The sequence below is a fragment of the Trifolium pratense genome, linkage group LG1 (genome assembly GCF_020283565.1).
Source record: "Trifolium pratense cultivar HEN17-A07 linkage group LG1, ARS_RC_1.1, whole genome shotgun sequence".
Lineage (NCBI taxonomy): Eukaryota > Viridiplantae > Streptophyta > Magnoliopsida > Fabales > Fabaceae > Trifolium > Trifolium pratense.
The window spans coordinates 43698632-43723979 of NC_060059.1; the positions used below are offsets into that span (position 1 = coordinate 43698632).

General features: G+C 33.3%; 1 protein-coding gene across 9 annotated transcripts in view; it reads right to left on the reverse strand.

Moving 5' to 3' along the window:
* The window catches only part of LOC123908768 (serine/threonine-protein kinase ATM-like), a 48194-nt gene extending 23101 nt beyond the window's left edge, over positions 1 to 25093 (reverse strand). The window contains exons 1-33 of one of the 9 annotated variants that reach the window (XR_006809697.1): positions 17311 to 17352; positions 15838 to 15922; positions 15622 to 15723; positions 15434 to 15532; positions 14650 to 14722; positions 14370 to 14432; positions 13906 to 14016; positions 12944 to 13201; positions 12366 to 12594; positions 10406 to 10501; positions 10227 to 10310; positions 9957 to 10131; positions 9635 to 9853; positions 9148 to 9191; positions 8646 to 8721; positions 6986 to 7186; positions 6703 to 6847; positions 6016 to 6170; positions 5568 to 5704; positions 5156 to 5268; positions 4973 to 5071; positions 4822 to 4883; positions 3782 to 3813; positions 3118 to 3176; positions 2847 to 2905; positions 2187 to 2331; positions 2068 to 2111; positions 1860 to 1913; positions 1520 to 1621; positions 1323 to 1402; positions 979 to 1221; positions 344 to 465; positions 144 to 219 (exon numbers count right to left, since the gene is read on the reverse strand). Coding sequence is in view for 1 of the 9 variants with exons in the window: in XM_045959497.1 (XP_045815453.1) it covers positions 22424 to 22443; positions 22568 to 22613; positions 22711 to 22867; positions 22960 to 23155; positions 24267 to 24393 (546 nt within the window). In the remaining 8 variants the exon portion in view is untranslated. Of the gene's footprint in view, positions 1 to 143; positions 220 to 343; positions 466 to 978; positions 1222 to 1322; positions 1403 to 1519; positions 1622 to 1859; positions 1914 to 2067; positions 2112 to 2186; positions 2332 to 2846; positions 2906 to 3117; positions 3177 to 3781; positions 3814 to 4821; positions 4884 to 4972; positions 5072 to 5155; positions 5269 to 5567; positions 5781 to 6015; positions 6171 to 6702; positions 6848 to 6985; positions 7187 to 8645; positions 8722 to 9147; positions 9192 to 9634; positions 9854 to 9956; positions 10132 to 10226; positions 10311 to 10405; positions 10502 to 12365; positions 12595 to 12943; positions 13202 to 13905; positions 14017 to 14369; positions 14433 to 14649; positions 14723 to 15433; positions 15533 to 15621; positions 15724 to 15837; positions 15923 to 17310; positions 17353 to 21294; positions 21538 to 21634; positions 21715 to 21831; positions 21934 to 22250; positions 22325 to 22392; positions 22444 to 22567; positions 22614 to 22710; positions 22868 to 22959; positions 23156 to 24266; positions 24533 to 24919 lie in introns of those variants that run through there. The other 8 variants (XR_006809703.1, XR_006809713.1, XR_006809710.1 and 5 more) reach the window with 8 other exon arrangements.
* Positions 25094 to 25348: the final 255 nt, after the last annotated feature.

Genomic DNA, 25348 nt, shown 5'->3' on the forward strand with positions numbered 1-25348 from the left:
CTTTGAATATATCAAGAGTATTGCACAACATAATATGCAAAACAACTTGAGTTAGTGAGTAGTGCAGATTTTGGGTTCTGAATTTGAGAACAAAGCCATCGACAACAAAGTGAAAATTTACTGAAAAAAAATATTGGCATTACAAAAATTATAAGAGAGATGCATTGCAACCCTGCCACAGTGTTATGAAACTCATGATTGATAAACGAAACCACTTTTCTGGAAAAAATGAAAACAAAGTAAAGTAAGAAGATTGAAATGCAATAGAAATTATGTCAATTTTCCACACTAAAAAATGGAAAAAATAAAAATAAAAATATAATGGGAATTAGATGATTCTCACCGTAAAATGTAGTATCTCAGATCACCTCCTTCAAATCTCAAGTCACCCTCTCACGATCCCTCTCTTCCTCCCAAAATTCCTTCAAATTGAAGTCTCGTCTTTCTAAATTTTCAGCAACCGAACTTTCAAGAAAATAAAAAGAAAATAGCAGTTGGAGAATTGGAGAAATAAAGGGAAGGAAACCGCTGCCAAGAGGTTACTATGTTACGCGAGATGTTGTTTTGATTGGAGGGGTATATGAAAGTATTTGAATTTTGATAAAAGGGTAAAGTTGGAAAATAGAGCAGCATCACCTTGGTAGTATATGGGGACAGACAAAAATAAAACCCAAAACACAGGGAAACTACAACTATGAACATCATAGTTACTATACGCACATAAATACCTGGGAGAGTTATAGAGGATTGAAGTAAAAATGTTCAGACTTTTTTTTTAGCATCAAGAAAATGAAAAGAATTATATTATTATTTGTTAAGTTGCCCCCTAGAAAGCCTCAGTCCACAACTCCACGTCAATCACATAACAGAAACAAAAGACATTTTTATAAGTTGATCAAGAACGAAATTATTATTTTTATCAATGCCTAAAAGGATCAGATAAGAGTTTAAAAAATGAGATAGATTTTTAAGTGATACCTTGACTTGCTTTTGAATGACTTCTTCGCCTTCTTTCCTGTTCCAGAACCTCTCTTTGCATTTCTTCTGTCCTTGAAGAGGAAGTCTTTCGCGAAGGATTAGATATATTAGATTTCTTTTGAGGCTTCTTCAAAATCTTGCCAGAGTCTAGTGCCCTCTTTGTGGTGGCTTTTCCTGCTTTTGCACGTCGGTAAGCAAGATCAGCATGTGTCAATCCTTTTCATTCTTATCTGTCCCCTCACCCTGCAATTTTGTGCATTTCAATTTAAGTGGAACAGAAAGTGGGGAATAACAAATACATCCCAACCTTAACCATATAGAGTTAACAGGTAATGAGGGCTTACTTTTGGTTTGTCATCTTGCTCGTCATCCTCCAACATCTCTCTAGTTCTAACTTTCTGTGCTTCTTTCTAGGCAAATTTTTCTGCATCAAAGATATTTCCATCAAATAAACAAAGAGTACATGCAACCTTATGTACATTTTATATGTAACAAAACAAACTGATCTGTATGCAGAACAAGAATGGGAAACACTTCATACCTCTCGTTCCCGCTTCCTCTTTTCCTTCAATTTTAGGTCTTCAGCTTGCTGGGCACTAACCACCTTATGAGAAGAACAGTCTTCCCCTTATTCCAAGGATGCCTGTTAACATTCATTTCATTTCTTGAGAACAAAGCCATCGACAACAAAGTAAAAATTTACTGAAAAAAAATATTGGCATTACAAAAATTATAAGAGAGATGCATTGCAACCCTGCCAGTGTTATGAAACATATTGAGGGAAAAAATCAGTGCAACATAGTTCAGAAGTCGAAAGTATTAGTAACACCAAAAATGAAATCGCAATGATAAGAAAATAAAACTATAGTTCACAGACTTACCAGCCTTGGACTGAGTCTTGAAGTGCATGATCAAGGCAAATTCTTTGCAGAGCCCTATTAGAAAGAAGAAAAAAAATGAAAATAAGACAATAATATTTTAGATAGAAAGATTCATCAAATGAAAAGGTAGAAAAGATATGTGGCAGTTTTTTGTGTGTAGAACAGCAAGTGTTCTAATATTGATAATGTTCAGAGTTAAGAAGGTTACATGTGTTGTAACAATTTGACTGAAGAATTGTTCAATGTGTCAAGCTGCCACATCAAACAACAGAAAATTAGAACAAGAATAGTCCATATGAATTGTTACATAGTCTCATGCTTGCTTACCATATGGTTAAAGCCACTACAAAAGTCTTGGCATTATGTAGATTTCCAGTCATCATCATGAGTAGTTTCTCATACAAAACCTCCAACCTGTAAGAGATCCAGCCAACACAACAACTCCAGTAGTACCATCACCAATTTCATAGTCCTGACACAAACTCCACCATCAAATAAAAGCTGACTAATTTGCAACATAATATAGTATTTCTTTGACAGGAATAAAATACAAACTATAATACAAATATGTAGTTAAATTTCAGAGAATGCTACATGAGAATAGTTGATTAAGTAAATAAGAAGATCAAAGAACATAATTGAGGTCTTCTTAGTTTCTACAACAAAATTTTATAATGTAATCAAACATCACATAGTGGGATTGCATTGAGTTAAGCCTTTTCTTTCAATAATGATCGATGTTTTAGTTCACAAATGTTTGACACGCTAATCTTATATCCAAACAGCATACATTATGACATGCTTAAGGCTACTTGAATTCAACAATTACAAATTTTACATTGCAAAAAATTGATCATCAAAGTTGAGAGATGATAATTCTATTCAAATAATAGTTTATTATGATCCCACCAAAGTTGAAAGTCATGTAATGGGAGACAAAAATTAACAACACACTCACACAGAGATTACCACATTTTTAAAATTAACCTTCAAAAGAAGAATTTCTCAACCAATCAAAAAAGTTGCAAAGGACATGGCTCTGCGGACTGCAATTGACAAAAGATTAGATATGGTTTACATACTAAACTTACATAAAGTTATGAAGCAATATTAATTTCGCCTTTTGGATTGATATTAGTATAAATGAAGAATTTACCTACACTTATAACACACTCATGTAATGGATTGAAAGTCAAGTAATGGGAGACAAAAATTAACAACACACTCACACAGAGATTGCCACATTTTTAAAATTTACCTTCAAAAGAAGAATTTCTCAACCAATCAAAGAAGTTTCAAAGGACATGGATCTGCGGACTGCAATTGACAAAAGATTAGATATGGTTTACATACTAAACTTACATAAAGTTATGAAGCAAGATTAATTTCGCCTTTTGGATTGATATTAGTATAAATGAAGAATTTACCTACACTTATAACTGAAATTGCTTTCAAGTATTGGATCATCAAATATTGAAGCTATTTTTTAGACCATCAATATATGAATTAAGAAACACATTTCAGAATATATTAATTAAGAATGATATTAAGAAATAGACATTAGAACATCTAAACATAGCTTTTGCCAACTTTAGTTTCATCTGTACTAAAACCGTAGAAGCCAAATAGAAGAACACATTTCATCAGCAATAGACAATAGAAGAAGTAGAAACCAAATATAAAAAGAAGAAGAAGAAACAGAGATATGAAAGAAGCATTGATAGAGAAGGGTTATAATTTGACTGAAACATAAGTCACACAAAAAAGATTCGGTGCAAATTAGGACATCTAGAAAATCACAAAACAATATATAAACAATAAGCCACAAAAAACAAACATTAAATCCATCGAGAATTGCAAACATAGCTGAAAAGGCATTAGTGTGAAAATGAAATCATGATAGGCTTGTAAAAGATACTAACCCAAGTAACTTGTGCCTTTCACACCCTCTCTTCTATGCCAATTGCCAACAGACGATCATCATTTAGTTTACGGTATGCCCGTGCAAAATAAAAAATACAATGATTAGTTTTATTGGGATATCTCTAATATAAGTCGAATCACACAATGAAATTCAAGTAACATTAAACAACACACACTAATTAAAAGGAAAACATTTTAGTTTAAGAGTAGAAGCATTGTTTTCGAATCAAACATCGTCAGTTTTTATATTGGGCCTAACTCATCCTTACAAAACCGGCTTGTAAGGTGAGGATAGCCCAGCTATATAAACACTACATAGGCCATATCTCTAAGCAATGTGGGACTAAATCCACCCCTTCACACCCAACACAATGAAGGTGTTGGAGGCTGCAATGAAGGCAACCCAAATGCCGCAATTAGGCGGATGGGGGCTGTTGAGTTGGGCCAAATATAAAATCTGACAGGGGCAGACCGCAATGAAGGCGGAATTTCCAACACACACCCTCACGCTCGGCCCAATGGGCCTGAAGCATTTCAGATGTGCGAAGAAAAAGAAAAGTCGAAGATAATCAGATGAGAGATGGATTATAATAAAAGGAGGAAAGTAAGAGAATGAAACCAAAAGGAAGCCGAAACTCAAAATTGATGCGGCGGAATGAATCAGTGAGTGAGTGATGTGCAGCGGAGAAGATTCATGGTGTTTAAGTTGATTTTAGGATTTCAAGTTTAGTTTGCGTGCAAATGAATGGGAGAAGGAAAGGAAAGGGGTAGCGATTTGATTTTAGGATTTCAATTTTGTAACTTTCCAATCCAAATTATGTGAAACAGGACAACAAACATTCCAACCTATAAAATCATACATAATATCATAATTTTTTTAAAATTTTTAATGGAAAAATTGAGTTCTTCTTATCGTATCATAAAATAGAAAAGTTAATACCGTAACAAATAAAGAATTTCCAGGCACTGCCATTGCCCCTAAAATACAAGTGGTTAAACCAATTCAAAGAGTAAATCAAACAAATCCTCATACTCTTACCTTGATATAAGGGTGGAATACATAAGGGCTTTGTTCTTCAAATTTGAGGTAGATAATTTGTCCTGAAAAGAAAAATAATGACAAAATATAGATCAATAGCAGAAACCACGCAAGAGTACAGAAAGGTTTAACTCAAGAGAGTATTGCTTACATTTAATGCTTTTTCAATTCCAGGAATGAGTGACCCAATCTGGTCTGCAAGACAGTAGGGCAAGACAACTAGTTCTTTCAAAACAGAAAAGGCACCAACCTGCAAGGACAAACTATGCTTAAAATTTTTTAGACTTAAGTTTAATGGATATCAACCAAGTTTAATGCTTTAATATTTAATTACCTTTTTTTTTTGTTACATATTTAACTACCTTTGTTTTGATGGATTTCTCACACAACTACCTACTGATAGACTTGACAATCTCTGACAGTTCTTGCTTCAACAACCAGTTAGGACTGCATTGCATGTCAGTGTTGAGAAAGTCAATTTGTGATACAGTATGAGTTATGAGGTAATAATTGTAAAAATTGGGCTTGACTATAGAAAAGTTGAATGATCGTATTGCTCATGACAAAGCATATATATATATATATATTTATATATATTTGAATTTGGAAGCATGTTCACACATAAATGGAGCTTTAGCTATCTATTAAGTTCATATGCAAAAATGGGTATTCTCTTGTAACTTTGACCTAAGGAACAATGTTTAGATATAAATTTGTATAGTGCTATATGAAAGAAATGCAAATACCATTTGGAAATTCAATTTACCGCCACAAATCTTCACCTCTGGCTCATAGTGGCAGTCCTCTGGGAGTTTTGTAACACAAACGGGTCTATTTTCAGGGAGTAATAACGATTTATGATTCTTGGGAGGAGCAAAGATATCTCGAAGTGTTTTCCCAAGAAAATTTGTGAAATTTAAATCAACTTCGATCTGTTTCGTAGTCCTTGGCCGCCAAGTCTTACCACAAGAATAGATTTCATGACATGCATTGCATTGAAGTCTTAGAATTATATGCTATTGAACACATGATCTCATGACACATCATAATCCATAATCTATAACCATAATCTTAATTGAAAGTAAAATTGCACATCCTTTCCTTAGGTGAAAGGAAACTACTTCCCGATAAATTTTCCAAAATGTGATTGATTTGATATATTTTAAGATAAACAAACACAATCATATCACATACCTGCAAACAACACATCCACCCATTTCATATTCTGGTTCTTTATCAACCCGTGTCAACCGAATCATGATTGGCCTCGCACGTCTTCCATCACCAGTATTATCGTTACAATTTAGACAATGCCAACCACTATCTGGTACACTGCAATCCTAAGCAGGCTGTAATTGAAACAGAAAAGACCATAATACTATAATACCTTGTTGCCGGCATCAAAGGTAGTAAGAAACCGTGATATGCAAGCTATACCAGGTATGCAACAAACTACAATTGTCATTGTCTAATGATGCATCGGATAACAGAGGATTTTTTATTTTTAAATAATAAACAGAGGATTTTATTAAGTGGTATAAAGAAAACATGGGGAACTAAGAATGTTGGAATATAAGATAATATTTTATAATAACTTGATATTATGGTATCTTATAATACATATTAAGATTAATTGATAAGAAAAAATTAAAATAAAAACAATATTAGCAAATAAATATTATGGTATGTTATAATACATATTAAGATTAATTGATAAGAAAATATTTTATAATAACTTGATATTATGGTATCTTATATCATGAAGTGTCAATCCATTGGAAGTATATATGTGGCGGTAACTGGTAACTGCAAAAGAACAAAAAGCATTCTGAGATGAAGAAAAACAGAAAAGTAAATTTAGTTATTTAACAGTCTACTCACGGTTGACGCCTAGCCGCCATTCCAGTATGGGCTTCAAACTGTGAAGGGCTTATATCAAGAAACCTGTCATTTGACATAGTAAGCCAACTCAGCACCGTCTGGTAGGCCATAAGGCATAAAAAGTAACCGGTGCAAATCATTGTCCCTGAAAAAAGAAAAATCCAATTCAAATTTCAAACTACAGTAGCTAAGATATTTCAGTTCACATGGAGATGCTAGTGAGAAATAGAAAACAGCACAAGAATCCTCAACTGGAAAAAACATAAAACAAAACAACAAGAACCTTTTCTTAGTGCAACCATCAGCACTTCTCTTCTGCAGTATACCTGAGTTGTAAGTGTATGTGCTTGGCCTGCAAAAAAAGGTCTAGTGTGAATATACCACTCGTTTCCACTCATCAGTTGTCTGGTTCACATACATTTGCTGCTCAAAATGATTTTGTGCACGTGAAGATGAGAAGTGGCTCGCACTTTTTATAGGTTGACTGGAACAACAAAATAAAATACGTTAGAATGGTCATCTCTTTCGTTTAATTTAATAGTCAGCATAATTTTGTTAACACAAGAGAATTTGACAGAAAAAGACTGAACCTAGAGTTTTCTGAAATGCTATAAACAAAAGCACAAAAACTAAGTTGTTGGCAGTTGGCACTGGTGGATAATACCACAGCAAAACTCCAGTGAAAATCGAATTGCATCTCCCTTTAACAAAACCCAGATGTTCAGACATCAGAATTATGAAATACCTAATTAAGTTCAGTTTAACAAAAACCAAGTCTTAAATCCTCAAATCACTGACAATTGAAAACCTTAGGACGAATCATGTAAGCAAATTAAACCGGAAGTTAGGGTTTATGCTCAATACACAAGCAGATGCACCATTTCACACGATTAGTGAAGTAAGCTAAATCACACAAGCAGCCTCAGCCCTCAGGTATAGCTCTTTCCTAAGGGGGTCCATGGAACAGAGCAATCACTAGGTGGTTAAACTTCAACACATTGACATTTTGCCACGAAGTTCTGTTACTTTTTAAATAATATTGACAGCAAAAACTACTTCTGACGAGGAAGGTTTTTCATATCCAAATGACCTCGTTTTACAAGTTGAAGTTATAGGATCTTTGATAAAGAAGATTAGATGAGAAATAATCTATTGAGATTATGGTTTTATAAAAAAGAATAAGCACTAGCCACTAACCCTTATATATCTTAATCCTAGAATACTAACCCTAATTGAATAAGGAAACCAACCATAATGCTTACTGAAATTTTAACCCAGATCAAATTCAAAAACAAATCATGAAATATAACAAAAAAAGACACAGTCCTGAGACATAGCTCAAGATATTCTATATTATTCTCTAAAATACAACCAAGTACTACAAAATTTTTTTAATTATTCTACTACCCCCCCACCAAGATATAAAGCTCACTAACCATTAAACTTGTCAGTTATTACATACAAAACACTCAAAATGGAAAATATAATATGGGCTTCACAAAACGTGACTGGAAAGGCAGATAATGGAGGTGTAGGAGAGTTAAAACTAAGGCAGATGAGATTGGAATGATTATTAATGGTAATTTCGCACAACAAGAACCAAGACTTCTAGAAATCCGCCAAAAATAAAATTTGGAAGCTTTAAATTAAACAACAAAAATTAGGATGCATACTTCAGTTCAAAGCCGCTTTGTAGAAAATATGAAGGAAATTATAAAAATCTCCTATGAACAAAGGAAGACAAAAAAAAAAATAGGAATAGTAGCTAAAAGTGCTTTCCAACCCCACTCTAAAAGAGAAAAGAAAACAAAAAATGCAGAGATGTGAAAAAAAATATGTTCTCTTGTTATTGCAGAGGTATATCGGAAAAATGTTCTAGAGAGACAGCTTATAAAACTTAAAATTGTACTAGTTAACATGTCATGAAAAGAAGAAAAAAAAACCTCATTTAGATGAATATATGACCAACAAGGCCTGCATCTTCAGTACCATCATTGTGTCTTCCGCTGCTGCTGGCATCTGCAGATGAGACAAATGCTCCAAACAAATAAAAATGAATATAAATACAACTTTTCAAATAACAAAAAAAAACTTTGAACTTTGAAAGAATATAAAATGTAAACAAAACATGTGGTGCTGTGTTGACAATTGGCTTTTAACTACTATAAATTCATTTTATAGGAATGAGAATGTCGGTGGCACAAGTTATTAGATCAGCAAGTTATCTGTCCTAGTAGCATGACCATTTTAAAATACAACAAAACACCCTTGTTTAGCTAAGTATAAAATCTGTCTTGTGTATATATGTATAAAAGCATGTGTTTTGTGCTTGACAATCAGCTAAAAGGTGCATATACATAGTTTATACTTTCATAACTAATTTGAATAAACAATAGTTAATAATAAGTAAACATAAAAAACCCTGAGCAGGATTTAACATCTTACTGTGTTCCCAGTAGAAATTGCCAAGAGCCGTCCAAAAATATAAACTGAAAAACCAACCAAATTTACTGGCAGATATTAATAATAGAGCAAAAACCCTTAATTAACATCTTATTTTATCAATATAAACAAAAGTCCTTCGAGAGAACCAGATTCTTAAGATTACCAAGAGTAGTAGTGATGTGCAAATCTCTACAACATGTGACATGGTATGCCTATAAGTAAAGGAAAAGGATGCTTTGCGTTTCTTTAAGAAATATAAATCTAAAAATGTAAAATGAAAGTGACAGATATTAGAGTTGTTTTTGGAAAATTTCTTGTTTTCTTGAATTGGTACGTATCAGATTACAGGTGAGAGACCAAAAGGTACAAACTGAATAATCTAAATGCATACATTAGAGAGAAATGCAGATGAGAGAGAATGGAAGTTGGTAAAGGCAGAATGAGTCGGATATAAGGACAGATGGGTTGGTAAGTTTGAAGGACTTACTTTGCCAGTAATTCCTTTTATCAACTGTGGTGAGAGAATGGAAGGATTAGATTGTGCAAGGGATTGGGTAGAAACTTCAGCATTCAGCAACAACTGTCTTCAAAGCAATGCTAGCAATGTCCCGATGTTGATCCTTCACGTTAAGTATTTTGTCACACAGTTGACTGCTCATTTCGACAAACCCTTGGCTCATTCATCTTCCTGACTAACGGAGCAAGGCTGCAAATTATAACAAAAAGAATTAAAACAACACTTAATCTGTAATGTGGAGAGTGATTTGATAATATATTAGATTTCTTGGTTGGTAAAAAGATATACGTACCATTTGACAGCAAGTCCAGAAACATCACTAGCAGCATGTCAAGTTGTTGTATGATGATATTTTTCAATTTAAGTTCGAGATCAGAATCGGCCCTAAAAGTGGCTTTGGTCAACTGACTAACCAGATCAGAAGTGACCATTTATCTCTGATCTTTATCCTTCCCAATCATCTGTGTCTGAGAATCATTGTATGGTTAGGTTATGTTGTGGCACAAACAAGTAAATAGTTGATAATAAGATTTCTTCGCACACAAAAACAATCATAAAGTACCTTTCCAAGTATCCCGGGCAACTGACTAACCAGATCAGAAGTGACCATTTATCTCTGATCTTTATCCTTCCCAATCATCTGTGTCTGAGAATCATTGTATGGTTAGGTTATGTTGTGGCCCAAACAAGTAAATAGTTGATAATAAGATTTCTTCGCACACAAAAACAATCATAAAGTACCTTTCCAAGTATCCCGGGCAAAGCTAGGTTGGCCATGTTTGCAGTGGCACTATTGTTGTATGAGTAATGTGGAATGTTGTTAGTTAGTTAGGGAATCTGAGAAGCAACAAACAGACAAATAAACAAACAAACTAGTTGAATTGAAAATAATCATTCATAAAAAAGACCTTGATTGGAGATTTATAAGCAACATATCTGAAGTAGCAAAGTTTTTCACAAGAAAGGGGGGTTTGAATTGTGAACCTTTAAAAATTGTCCTTTTAAAAATTAGATATCAAAACATATGTTAGAATGATCTCAGAATAAATAGTATAAGTTAAGAGAATGATCTTAGAACAATCTCTGAGCTGCAAACAAAACAATAAGTGATTTGTGTGTGTTTGTGTTTGCATAAAATTAATATGAGTTTAAGGGAGAGAGAAGAGGCACAATAATTTTATCCTGGTTCACCCCTTAATAGTATGGGCTACTCCAGTCCCCACGCTCCTGTGAGATTGTCCACTAAGAGATTCTACCGATCTCAAGATACACTTCTTCTTTGATCTAATCCAAGATCACAATCTTCCAAGCTTCACTTGCTTGATCTACCTAAGTCTATCCTAGACTTTATGAGGTGTCACTCAATCAATAGTTACGTATTGAATTGAGCCAATCTTTTACAACTTTGATAATGGTTTGGATCTAAAGCTTTCTCACTTGAACTAAGTTAAAAAGCTAGTTACAATAAAATCTCTCTTTGTTCACTCAAAATGGATATTGATCCTAGTATGATATTACAATATATGGAGTGAAAGAGATCTTTAAAGAAGAGCTTAAAAATCTTGTGTCACAAAGACAAGTAGATTGATTGTTGTAAATTGAACTCTTGCTCTTCAATGTTGCCAAAGCCTTCCTTTTATAGTTGAACCTTGAGTCTTCAGTTCCTTGGTCCCAAAGGAAGTTCTCCAACGGCTAGTTGATTCAAAATAGACAGCTCATGCTGAATTGTTGAGTGGATAAGCTCAAACTGATCTTTCTCAGAACGTTCTCCCTGCTGTTCTTCATATTTTCACTTAAAAGGGCCAAAATGACAGCTTGCAATGGGCTGTAGATAGTTGTTCATTGCTTCCTCACCAAGTATATCCGTTATAGATCATTTAGGCACGTTTTGGCCAGCTGTAGATGAGCTTGCAACTTCAAAAGCAAAGGACAGTCATTCTCAGCATCATTCTGAGATCGTTCTCCAATCTGGGCGATTTTTGCACTTGATCTTCAAATGGAGAATGATGCAGACCTGTGGCCAGCTGTAGTGTGAAGGGAATGCAGCTGTGATGTCCTTGCATAACTATTCACTTGTCCTTTCCATGTACTTCCTTTTCTTGATTAAGAATTAATCTCTTGGAGAATGTTCATTAAATAATGACATTGAAGGTACATGACAACTATGAGTTGAATATGTGTTGTCTCATCCTTATTGGTCTATGTAATTCTTGTCCAAATATTCTTGATACACCTGATTAGATGATGCCTTGAGAAATTATCATGTTGCACATGCTTGATCATTAACTTTGTCCAAAGAGGAAAGTCACTTTCTTTCCAACTTATTCCTTGCCTTAAATGTTCATGAACTGTTGTGATCTTGTAAGTTAAAACCAAGATAAAGTGCTTCTTTGTCTTGTATATGGTTGACTTAATGAAATAAGTACTTTTGCATTTATTCTTGTTCATGAGAAGAATGTTGCACTTAAACCAGAGATCATTCTCAGACTGATCCTGAAGCTTCTCTTTTTGCCAAAATATAATGAATATCATTGAGATTAGAAGCTTAATTGTTCCTGACTAATTAAAACACTCAAGAGCACTTGTTAGATAACAATGAGATCAGAATTACATTTAAAATATAATTAAGATGTTTGTTATCTTTAAAACATCAAATTGGGATTTTGCATTTTGCCTCAACAATATCATTCATAAAAAAGACCTTGATTTTTATTATACATCGGAGAATGGAATGTATTGGAGAAAGAGAGATAGAAGTGCAACCCTACGGCGAACATGGAACAGGGAAGTGGAGAAGAGATTTGAGGTTTGCAATCGGTGGTTGTTAAAGGAGACAGTGGTGTTGAGTCTAGGGTTTCCATTGTTGAGTCCACCATCTCTCGGCGCACGAGGAACAGAATTTTGCAGTTACACAGTGCGGCGGGAGTAAGCTGTTAAACATTAAACAAAGAAAATTTGAAGTCCAAATAACACGGTCGAATTAAAAACAACATTTTAAATGATTTGAATCAACAAGTAAAAGAAAATTTGAAGTCCAAATAACACAGTCAAATATGATTCAATTTTGAATATACATTTATCCTCTTCAAACTTTCAATATATTTGAAATTATTTAATCACAGTATTTATTAGTTAGTTCACCGAAATTAAAAACATTACTCTAAGATGCAACGCAAATGAGCAGCGACAAAACAATGACATTGAAAATAAGAAGAATATATATAACAGAGCTAAGGATCTATATTTAACATGCCTCCGATGCATCACTAAGGAAAATACCTCATTCCCTTCGGTTGTCCCTACCACCAAGTTTTCAAGTGCATTTATTTCGGTTTGGTACTTCCCCTCATGTGCCTTGAAAATATGGTTTTGCTTCAGATAGGCAGCACATTAAATTAGTCATTGTTCAAGAGAATTATAAAACGATCACTTTTTTTGCAAAAAAATGCCATAAAGAATACACTTTCCTTGCTTTCTGCTTGATTTGTAACCCAATTACTTGCAGAATTTTCCTCATCAGGCATGCTGTAGTTGAGCCTAAACATTGTAAATAAATGGGAAATTCAAAGACTACTCAGTGACACAATCAAATTTAAATTTAATTTTTTTTTATAACAATTTAAATTTTGTTTTGCTACATAAGAAATAGATTATGATAAGACTACCTGAGTTAGAGGGTATATCTATTTCTGTATTAACTTCTAAGAAAGTTTTCAACATTTATATCACTCCCTAAAATAATAAAAAGTTATAAATTTGATTGTGTTAGAATAAAAAAGATAAATGAAAAACAAAAACCTTAATAAGAAGTAGTCTGTTAATAAAAAAAGTGGATATATCTAAATTAGAAAACCCGAATTAGACGGTATATCCAATTCTTCAGCATTAGTTGCGCATATCATTTGGTTCCAGTCATGATGATTAATCAATGTAATATCGACATCTGTACGATAAGAATGTTATTTTTGACTAAAAAAAAGGATACTTAAAGAAGATAGGTTAAAAACTTATATTTACAATTATATGTTTCAATAAAGAACTTATATTTTCTATCTGCTGGTTATGTCAGATAGGAAAAGTTATTATAAACAACTAGATAATAGTCATAAGAGTTGATATTGCATCTAATATAGCAGTCGGTGGTTTTTTAAACAGAGTACAAATATTTTTAATGATATAATCAGTTCCATTTTGTTTAGTTATGATTTTAATAAAACAATAGCATATTCAAACATAATTACCATGGAATGCAATATGACGTGGTTTGATAGATTCCACATTCCGCCTAAACGAAGCTCTTAGTGAACATCTTGCACAATGAATAAATGTACCATTATGTACTGTATATTTCCCTGCCTTCAGTGAATTTGTTGTCAGTGATGATTTTGCTGTAGAACAATGCTTTTTTAAAGATGAAGAACCAACTGAAGATATACAAAATCAAATTCAAAAACTCTAACTTAATTTCTTTCAAAGAAGGCTAATTATATTCTGATAGTGAAAAATAACCATGCTGCAAAAACAGGGCAGATTTGGTTCAAAGCACAATTGCTATAAAACAAACACAACCAACACACTTCATGATGCAAAAAAAAAGGTACGTCCAAAATCACTACAGCAGGTTGAAATAGCAGTTGCAGAAGTATATTTCAATTAATAATAATTACAATACTATAAAAAAATTGCATTTAAATTGATTCATTACCGTTACCGTTAGCAATATCATTTAAAGGAATTCTGCTCGCTGATCCAATAACACCATGCTCTCCTTGACTCCCAGGAACAGGTTTAGTCACCATATATTTCATAAAAACAAAATCAAAGATCCCCAAATTCATAATTAAAAAAATGTGAATATTAATTAGGAGACAACATTAGAAAATATTCAATTAAAGTGAATGAATATTCAATTAATATTCAACATTAGAAAACATTAGTAAATATTAAATTAAAGAGAATGAATGGGTTTGTTTGGATATACTCACCTGATTATTCGATAACAAATTCTATCTCTTATCATTTTTGGGAAATCTCAACCATGCTCTATCTTCCCGTTTCCTATTACCATTTGCAACAATTAAGAAATTAGGTTTCAAATTAGAGTAGAAAGCAAATCAATAAAATGACATAACCATATGGACAACGTAAAAAGGTTTAAAAAATAGCAATTGGGGACAAAATAATGCAACAGGGAAAAAAAAGTTTGGGTTGTCGTTACCTTCATCGGTGAAGGAGAGCACGTATGAGGAGGAGCATTTCAGATGTGCGAAGAAAATGAAAAGTCGAAGATAATCAGCTGAGAGATGGCTTATAATAAAAGGAGGAAAGTAAGAGGTTGAAACCAAAAGGAAGTCGAAACTGAAAATTGATGCGACAGAATGAATCAGAACGAATGAATCAATCAGAACGAATGAATCAGTGAGTGAGTGATGTGCAGCGGAGAGGATTCATGGTGTTTAAGTTGATTTTAGGATTTCAAGTTTAGCCCGCGTGCAAACGAATGGGAGAGGGAAACGAAAGGGGGTAGCATTTTGATTTTAGGATTTCAATTTTGTAACTTTCCAATCCAAATTATGTGAAACAGGACAACAAACATCCAATCTATAAAATCATACATACTATCGTAATTTTTTTAAAAATTTTGAGTATCATAAAATAGAAAAGTAAATACCGTAACAAATAAAGAATTTCAAGGCACTGCCATCCCCCAAAAATACAAGTGGTTAAACCAATTCAAAGAGTAAATCAAACAAATCCTCATACTCTTACCTTGATATAAGGGTGGAATACATCAGGAGAATGCGAAGATAATACCAATCTTGTAAATATCAGCGCTTCGATCTTCAAATTTGAGGTAGACAATTTGTCCTGAAAAGAAAAATAATAACAAAATATAGATCAATAGCAGAAACCACGTAAGAGTACAGAAAGGTTTAACTCAAGAGAGTATTGCTTACATTTAATGCTTTTTCAATTCCAGGAATGAGTGACCCAATGTGGTCTGCAAGACAGTTGGGCAAGACAACAACGAGTTCTTTCAAAACAGAAAAGGCACCACCCTGCAAGGACAAACTATGCTTATAATTTTTTAGACTTGAGTTTAATGGATATCAACCAAGTTTAATGCTTAAATATTTAATTACCATTTTTTTTTTGGTTATATATTTAACTACCTTTGTTTTGATGGATTTCTCACGCAACTACCTACTGATAGACTTGACAATCTCTGGCAGTTCTTGCTTCAACAACCAGTTAGGACTGCATTGCATGTCAGTGTTGAGACAGTCAATTTGTGACACAGTATGAGTTATGAGGTAATAATTGTAAAAACTGGGCTTGAGTATAGAAAAGTTGAAGTGATAGCCGCAGTGAATGATCGTATTGCTCTTGACAAAGCTTATTAGTATTACTATATATATATATTAGAATTTGGAAGCATACAAGGAGCTTTAGCTAACTATTAAGATCATATGCAAAAATGGGTATTCTCTTGTAATTTTAACCTAAGGAACAATGTTTAGATATAAATTTGTATAGTGCTATATCTGTAAAAGCAGCAACGAAGCCATAGATACCATTCATAACAGAAGTGCTCTAAGATAACAAATGACATAGCTTACAAATATTCTGGAAAACATGGAAAATATGAGGTATGATATAGGTTACAGGAGACATAGGTTACATAATGTCAAGTCCTTAAATTAAGGTATGAATTACTAGTGCTCAACAATATATAAAATTTATATATCAATAATTGAGGAATATTTTTGATATCTTCTACGCAACTAGTTTATATATATAAAAATATCATTTGAGAGTGGATCTTAAGATTTAAATAAACCTAGAAGTGTTCAGATTGAATGCACGAGCACCCATTGCATAAAGTTTCCAACATCAAAACAAATAATAAAACAAAATTGGACACAGCGTACTTTCACATAAGAAAAGCAGAAGCCACTTGCCTCGTTTCTTTTACATCAGTCTGCCCTTTTGTGACATTTCCAGATTGACGCAAGAGCTCAATGAACGTATTAAATACATCCATCTGCAACATATTCATATGTCAGATAAACAATCTTCGATCATAAAAGACAAAAAAAAAAAAAAAAAGCCTAACCTACCTTGACATTCTCTTCTATCTATTTAAATCTGTCAATCAGTTTTGGACAAGCCTGTAAGGCAGAAAATTGAAGGTTACGCAGTCAGGTAACTGAAGATTATAAAAGAGAGTGAACAGCCATACACACAAACAATTACACAATTTCTTTGGGATAAAAGAAATTTTATTGGAAAAACATATGGATACCAAAACTTCTAAACAAACTATAAATCTAGGAAACCAAATGTTTACTCATTACCCGGGGTATAAAATGATGGAAGAACAGAAATATCTCGGAAAAATAAAGAGAAGAATAGTTTAATTACAGATTGCCAATAAGTGAAAGCAAAGATACCTCATCATACAGCTATGAAAGCAACTCAGGACGAGAAACAATCAAATCAGCTAAGCATTTAGCTGCTGCTCTGCGAACTTTCCAGCCGGCATCTTCATCATCTGTATATTCATTTGCACTCTCGCTGCAAAATAATATTGCATATATGACATTATAAACAAGAAAAATATTGTGCAAATATGAATACCATACAGGCAATTAAGTGAACCACATAGCCACATACTCATCCTCCTCCTCTTACCTTCATCATCAGTATCCTCCTCCATGTTGTCCGTAAAGTTTGGGTCATAACTCAGATATGCCAGTGCCAGATGAAGAAAAATAAGCAATAACATCAAGAACTAGAGAAGTGGAAATACCTGAGAAGTCTCTTTCTAAGCCAATTGCCAACAGACGATCATCATTTAGTTTACGGTATGCCCGTGCAAAATAAAAAATACTATGATTAATTTTACGTACTATTATATTGGGATATCTCTAATATAAGTGGAAATACCTGAGAAGTCTCTTTCTAAGCCAATTGCCAACAGACGATCATCATTTAGCTTACGGTATACCCGTGCAAAATAAAAAATACAATGATTAATTTTACGTACTATTATATTGGGATATCTCTAATATAAGTCGAATCACACAATAAAATCTCCAGTAAGACTAATTAAAAGCAAAACATTTTGGTTTAAGAGTAGAAGCATCATTTTGGAATCAAACATCGTCAGTTTAAATAAAAATCAAGCCTGAAACAGAGGTAATGGAAACCTTTATTACCTTATCAAATGCAAAGCATTCTTCAGATTCATTATTTTCACTTTTCTAAGACTACAATGCAATGTGGATTTTAGAAAATAAAAAATGGTATGTTCTAAATTCTAATCAATGTAGTCTCACTCCAAGGTGAAAGATAATAACTTGCAAGCAAGTGATCATAGAAAAGACAAAAACTATACGTTCAAAATATAGTAGAAGATTTAGATAAAAACCAAAGTATTGTGATTTAAAAAGATTTAGATAAAAAAACAAAAAAGGTAGAGAGGATGATATGAAAATAGTTTAACTTTGAATATATCAAGAGTATTGCAAGACATAATATGCAAAACAACTTGAGTTAGTGAGTAGTGCAAATTTTGGGTTCTCAATTTGAGAACAAAACCATAGACAACAAAGAGAAAATTTACTGAAAAAAATATTGGCATTACAAAAATTACAAGAGAGCTGCTTTGCAACCCTGCCAGTGTTATGAAACTTGTGATTGATAAATAAAACCATTTTTCTGGAAAAAATGAAAACAAAGTAAAGTTAGAAGATTGAAATGCAATAGAAATTATGTCAATTTTCCACACTGAAAATGGCAACAAAAAAATAATATAATGGGAATTAGATGATTCTCACCGTAAAATGTAGTATCTCAGATAACCTCTTTCAAATCTCAAGTCACCCTCTCACGATCCCTCTCTTCCTCTCAAAATTCCTTCAAATTGAAGTCTTGTCTTTCTAAATTTTCAGCAACCGAAATTTCGAGAAAATAAGAAGAAAATAGCAATTAGAGAATTGGAGAAATAAAGGAAAGGAAATCGTTGCCTAGAGGTTAACATGTTATGCGAGATGTTGTTTTGATTGGAGGGGTATGAAAGTATTTGAAATTTGATAAAAGGGTAAAGTTGGAAAACAAAGCAGCATCTCCTAAGTAGTATATGGGGACAGACAAAAATAAAACCCAAAACACATGGAAACTACAACTATGAACATCATAGTTACTATAGGCACATAAATATACCTGGGAGAGTTATGGTGGATATTAAGTAAAAATGTTTAGACCTTTCTTTTAGCACCAAGATCATGAAAAGGATTATATCATTATTTGTTAAGTTCCCCTCTAGAAAGCCTCACATCCATCACATAACAGAAACAAAAGACATTTTTATGAGTTGATCAAGAACGAAATTTATATTTTTATCGATGCCTAAAAGGATCAGATAAGAGTTTAAAAAGAGATAGATTTTTTAATTGATACCGTGACTTGCTTTTGAATGACTTCTTCGCCTTCTTTCCTGTTCCAGAACTTCTCTATTATGGCTTTTTATCCTTCGTCTGGAATAGCTCCCGCATTTCTTCTGTCCTTGAAGAGGAAGGCTTTCGCAAAGGATTAGATTTATTAGATTTCTTTTGAGGCTTCTTCAAAATCTTGTCAGAGTCTAGTGCCATCTTGGTGGTGGCCTTTCCTGCGTTTGCAGGTCGGTAAGCAAGATCAGCATGTGACAATCCAGCCTTTTCATTCTTATCTGTCCCTTACCCTGCAATTTTATGCATTTCAATTTCAGCGGAACAGAAAGTGAGGAATAACAAATACATCCCAACTTTAACCATATAAAGTTAACAGGTAACGAGGGCTTACTTTTGGTTTGTCATCTTGCTCGTCATCCTCCAACATCTCTCTAGCCGCTTCCAACTTTCTGCGCTTCTTTCTATGCAAATTTTTCTGCATCAAAAAACAATAAGCCACAAAAAACAAACATTAAATCCATGTAGAATTGCAAACATAGCTGAAAAGGCATTAGTGTGAAAATGAAATCATGGTAAGCTTGTAAAAGATACTAACCCAACTAACTTGTGCCTTTCACACCCTCTCTTCTATGTCAACTGCCAACAGACGATCGTCATTTAGTTTACAGTATGCCCGTGCAAAATAAAAAATACAATGATTAATTTTAGGGACTAATATTTGGATATCTCTAATATAAGTCGATTCACACAATAAAATCTCCAGTAACATTAAACAACACAGACTAATTAAAAGGAAAACATTTTACTTTAAGAGTAGAAGCATCGTTTTCGAATCAAACATCGTCAGTTTAAATATAAATCAAGCCTGAAACAGAGGTAATGGAAACCTATATTACCTTATCAAAGGCAAAGCATTCTTCAGATTCATTATTTTCACTTTTCCAAGACTACAATGCAATGTTGATTTTAGAAAATAAAAAATGGTAGGTTCTAAATTCTAATCAATGTAGTCTCACTCCAAGGTGAAAGATAATAACTTGCAAGCGCAAGTGATCATAGAAAAGACAAAAGCTATATGTTTAAAATATAGTAGAAGTAGATCAAACATTGTAAACAAACAAAAACCAAAGTATTGTGATTTAAAAAGATTTAGATAAAAAAACAAAAGAGGTAGAGAGGATGATATGAAAATAGATGAACTTTGAATATATCAAGAGTATTGCACAACATAATATGCAAAACAACTTGAGTTAGTGAGTAGTGCAGATTTTGGGTTCTCAATTTGAGAACAAAGCCATCGAAAACAAAGTAAAAATTTACTGAAAAAAAATATTGGCATTACAAAAATTATAAGAGAGATGCATTGCAACCCTGCCACAGTGTTATGAAACTCATGTTTGATAAACAAAACCACTTTTCTGGAAAACATGAAAACAAAGTAAAGTTAGAAGATTGAAATGCAATAGAAATTATGTCAATTTTCCACACTAAATAATGGAAAAAATAAAAATAAAAATATAATGGGAATTAGATGATTCTCACCGTAAAATGTAGTATCTCAGATCACCTCCTTCAAATCTCAAGTCACCCTCTCACGATCCCTCTCTTCCTCTCAAAATTCCTTCAAATTGAAGTCTCGTCTTTCTAAATTTTCAGCAACCGAACTTTCAAGAAAATAAGAAGAAAATAGCAGTTGGAGAATTGGAGAAATAAAGTAAAGGAAACCGCTGCCAAGAGGTTACTATGTTACGCGAGATGTTGTTTGATTAGAGGGGTATATGAAAGTATTTGAATTTTGATAAAAGGGTAAAGTTGGAAAATAGAGCAGCATCACCTTGGTAGTATATGGGGACAGACAAAAATAAAACCCAAAACACAGGGAAACTACAACTATGAACATCATAGTTACTATACGCTTATAAATACCTAGGAGAGTTATGGAGGATTGAAGTAAAAATGTTTAGACTTTTTTTTTAGCATCAAGAAAATGAAAAGGATTATATCATTATTTGTTAAGTTGCCCCTAGAAAGCCTCAGTCCACAACTCCACATCAATCACATAACTGAAACAAAAGACATTTTTATAAGTTGATCAAGAATGAAATTAATATTTCTATCAATGCCTAAAAGGATCAGATAAGAGTTTAAAAAATGAGATATATTTTTAAGTGATACCTTGACTTGCTTTTGAATGACTTCTTCGCCTTCTTTCCTGTTCCAGAACCTCTCTTTGCATTTCTTCTGTCCTTGAAGAGGAAGTCTTTCGCGAAGGATTAGATATATTAGATTTCTTTTGAGGCTTCTTCAAAATCTTGCCAGAGTCTAGTGCCCTCTTTGTGGTGGCTTTTCCTGCTTTTGCACGTCGGTAAGCAAGATCAGCATGTGTCAATCCTTTTCATTCTTATCTGTCCCCTCACCCTGCAATTTTATGCATTTCAATTTAAGTGGAACAGAAAGTGGGGAATAACAAATACGAACCTTAACCATATAGAGTTAACAGGTAATGAGGGCTTACTTTTGGTTTGTCATCTTGCTCGTCATCCTCCAACATCTCTCTAGTTCTAACTTTATGTGCTTCTTTCTAGGCAAATTTTTCTGCATCAAAGATATTTCCATCAAATAAACAAAGAGTACATGCAACCTTATGTACATTTTATATGTAACAAAACAAACTGATCTGTATGCAGAACAAGAATGGGAAACACTTCATACCTCTCGTTCCCGCTTCCTCTTTTCCTTCAATTTTAGGTCTTCAGCTTGCTGGGCACTAACCACCTTATGAGAAGAACAGTCTTCCCCTTATTCCAAGGATGCCTGTTAACATTCATTTCATTTCTTGAGAACAAAGCCATCGACAACAAAGTAAAAATTTACTGAAAAAAAATATTGGCATTACAAAAATTATAAGAGAGATGCATTGCAACCCTGTCACAGTGTTATGAAACTCATGGAGACAATAAACGAAACCACTTTTCTGGAAAAATTGAAAACAAAGTAAAGTTAGAATATTGAAATGCAATAGAAATTATGTCAATTTTCCACACTGAATATGGAAAAAAAATATAATGGGAATGAGATGATTCTCAACGTAAAATGTAGTATCTCAGATCACCTCTTTCAAATCTCAATGAACGTATCTCAGATTACCTTTTGTGACATTTCCAGATTGACGCAAGAGCTCGATGAACGTATTAAATACATCCATCTGCAACATATCCATGTCAGCTAAACAATCTATGATCATAAAAGACAACAAAAAAAAGGCTAACCTACCTTGACATTTTCTTCTATCTCTTTAAATCTGTCAATCAGTTTTGGACAAGCCTGTAATGCAGAAAATTGAAGGTTAGGCAGTCATGTAACTGAAGACTAGACACGCTACCCTGATCAAGATCCTTATAAATCACATCCAAAAGATGTTCTACCAATAACTGCCTATCATCAGCACCTCTAATTAAATTTAACTGTGTCCTTGCATAGACCATTAGGGAATCCTGCAATAGAAATAATAATAATAATAATAATAGAGAAATTTGAAAAATGTAAATGCAATTCATAAGTTTATTTGTTATAAGTGCAACCGTGAGAGACCTTAAGCACTCGATCATGTGTTGTCAGCCAACATTGAAACATAAACTCCTGCATAGCATTATGAATCTCCAACAACTGAAAGCCCAAATTTGGACCATCATTTAACAAATATGTATTGATACATTCAACAAGTTTGCGTGATATCTTTCCTTCTTCCCTGAAGAAAGTAACAAAACAAAAGCCATATTGTACTCTAGCAGATAATGATAATAGTAAAAAAGAAAAACATTGAATCGCCTTAGGAAATACCTAATGAATGAACAGATCTTGACAAATCCCTTAACAATGTCTTCTCGTAGATTAACAGGGTAGTCTCCAGGAGGATAATCCAAAAGTGAATGAAGAGTTAAGATATTGCGGAAGACCTCTTCTTTGGAAGTAAAATGACTTATGTTTTTCCCATTCAAGCTTGCTTCAACTTTCTCAATGTACAGCATCACCAGGCCTAGCCATAAAGAATTTGATTAGAAGAACAAAAAAGGAAGATTAAAACAGACAGTTGTGGTTAGAAGTCACAACGGTGCACGCTTCATGTTTGCAAAAACATACTGCAATAAATGCACTTCCTCATCTGAAAAGAAAAAGATAATATAAAGATAATGATGATATAAAAAAAGAAAAAGGGATTGTTTTAACTTTTAAGTGACCTCATTAAAGTCTCTCATTTAGTAGCTCCTCTGAAAATTCTACCTAAAACCTTCACTGATTCTCTCCATCCCTATGACCAAAAATTCATTTCAATGCATTTGACTACAATATTGTTTGATACTACCATATTCTAAGAGACCACTTAGTATCCACAATCATGAATAAATTAAAATTTTGGAAATATTTCGGATTGAAATTCCTGCTTTTGTAACCAATTATTAAAATCAGCCAACAAGGCAATTAGTAAGCTGTTAAAATTAATTATTAGATTAGATTAGATATAGACCAATTCTACATGACAAACTAGAAAACTATTAGACTCATTCTAGCTGGTCCCTTCATTTACTCTAATGCATGCAATCTTTTTCTTCTCATAAAGGAAAATAAGGAGCACCATATGCTACCCTAAACATAAACAAAAACTCACTTTCAACCACAAAAATATCCACATCCACCTCACAATTTGTATTCAGATCTGAAAAGGAATCTAAGCTAAGGGTCCACTCCCCCACCCCCCAAATATAAACACTGTTATGTTATCACAAAGGCACCAATACAAATTTCACACTAAAAACACAGATCAGAGAAAAAACTACCTCCTTATAAATCATAAGTCATAACTACAAGCAAAATTAAAATGAAAATAAAATAAAAAATAAAAAATAAATTATGTTATTCCTCTATTTACAAGGAAAATGACAAGGGCCATTAAGCTATGTTAATTCATTGATTTATTATGAATTTTCAATCTCAATTCTTAAAAACTGCAAATGTAACAGTAAAAACAAAATCTTAATCTTAACAACATAAGTAACAGTCAAACAAACAAAAAAAATTGAAAAACACAAGGACTTACTAAAATTAAAGGCTTCAAAACATTTCAAAGATCAAAGAGCTATAAATAGTACCTTGTCCAGGTGGACTTTCAAAATCAAACTTAAAAGATGATTTCTTGATAGATTCAACAGGCTTCCCTCTACCCCTTTTCCAAGCAGAGAACTCTCCGGTCAACCGAATCGACGATGAAATCGGCATAGGCGAAAGCGCTGTTACAGCCCCTGCTGCAGGCTTACCATCTGGTCCATACTTCCTTGGTCTCCCCCTCTTCTTTTTCAACGCCGGCACCGTCGCCGGTGATGTCACCGGTCGATGTGGATAACAACTTGATCCCTTCCTGGTAATGTAAGAGATAGTACCACGAATTAGAATCGAATACAAGAACCTCGAAGCATGTACACAGAAAAGAAAATTCAATAATAAATAAAGATTATCCAACTCAATCATAACAAACACAGCATCATTTTTTTTTAGGGTTTAGGGTTATAATAACTATAATAATCTAATTAAAATTAGATTAAAAAATAGATGAACAACTTCTTTATCCAAATCAAAACAGTGATAATCATACAAATTGAAATCCGATAGAACAGAATATCGAATTTCAAAAGAAAATTGAACACGGTATGCATGAAATTAAAACCTAAAACGAATAAAAGTTTTCGCAGCGATGAAGTAAAGAAATGTGAATAGTGAGTTTTGAAAGGGATTGAAGGTTACTTACTTCGCGAGGTTTAACTTTCTCCGATGAGAGATTTTCTACAATCTCTCGAACGTCTCTGGAACTGATTTCCCCCATTGTCGCTACGGAATTAGCCGTTACACATCAAGTTATGTAGAGGCGGCGTTGAGATATGTAACGGTAAAATGAAGGGTTTTATACTCTCGGAGACCAATTTCAGCCGTTGTTTCAGTGTTAAGAGAGAGCGCAAGCTGAGATTAAAAGCTAAGCCTTTGTTTTAAATTTTAATGGTGTTGATTTTTTTTTTAACGTTATAATTTTTTTTTTTTTTTCAAAGAGTTTCTAATGGTTGATTAGTAGTAGTAAACAACACATGAGAAAATGGGACTCCATTAGGGATGGCAATGGGCGCCCATGGGTGCGGGTTTGACACTTACCAAACCCACACCCGAAATCATCACCCAAACCCAA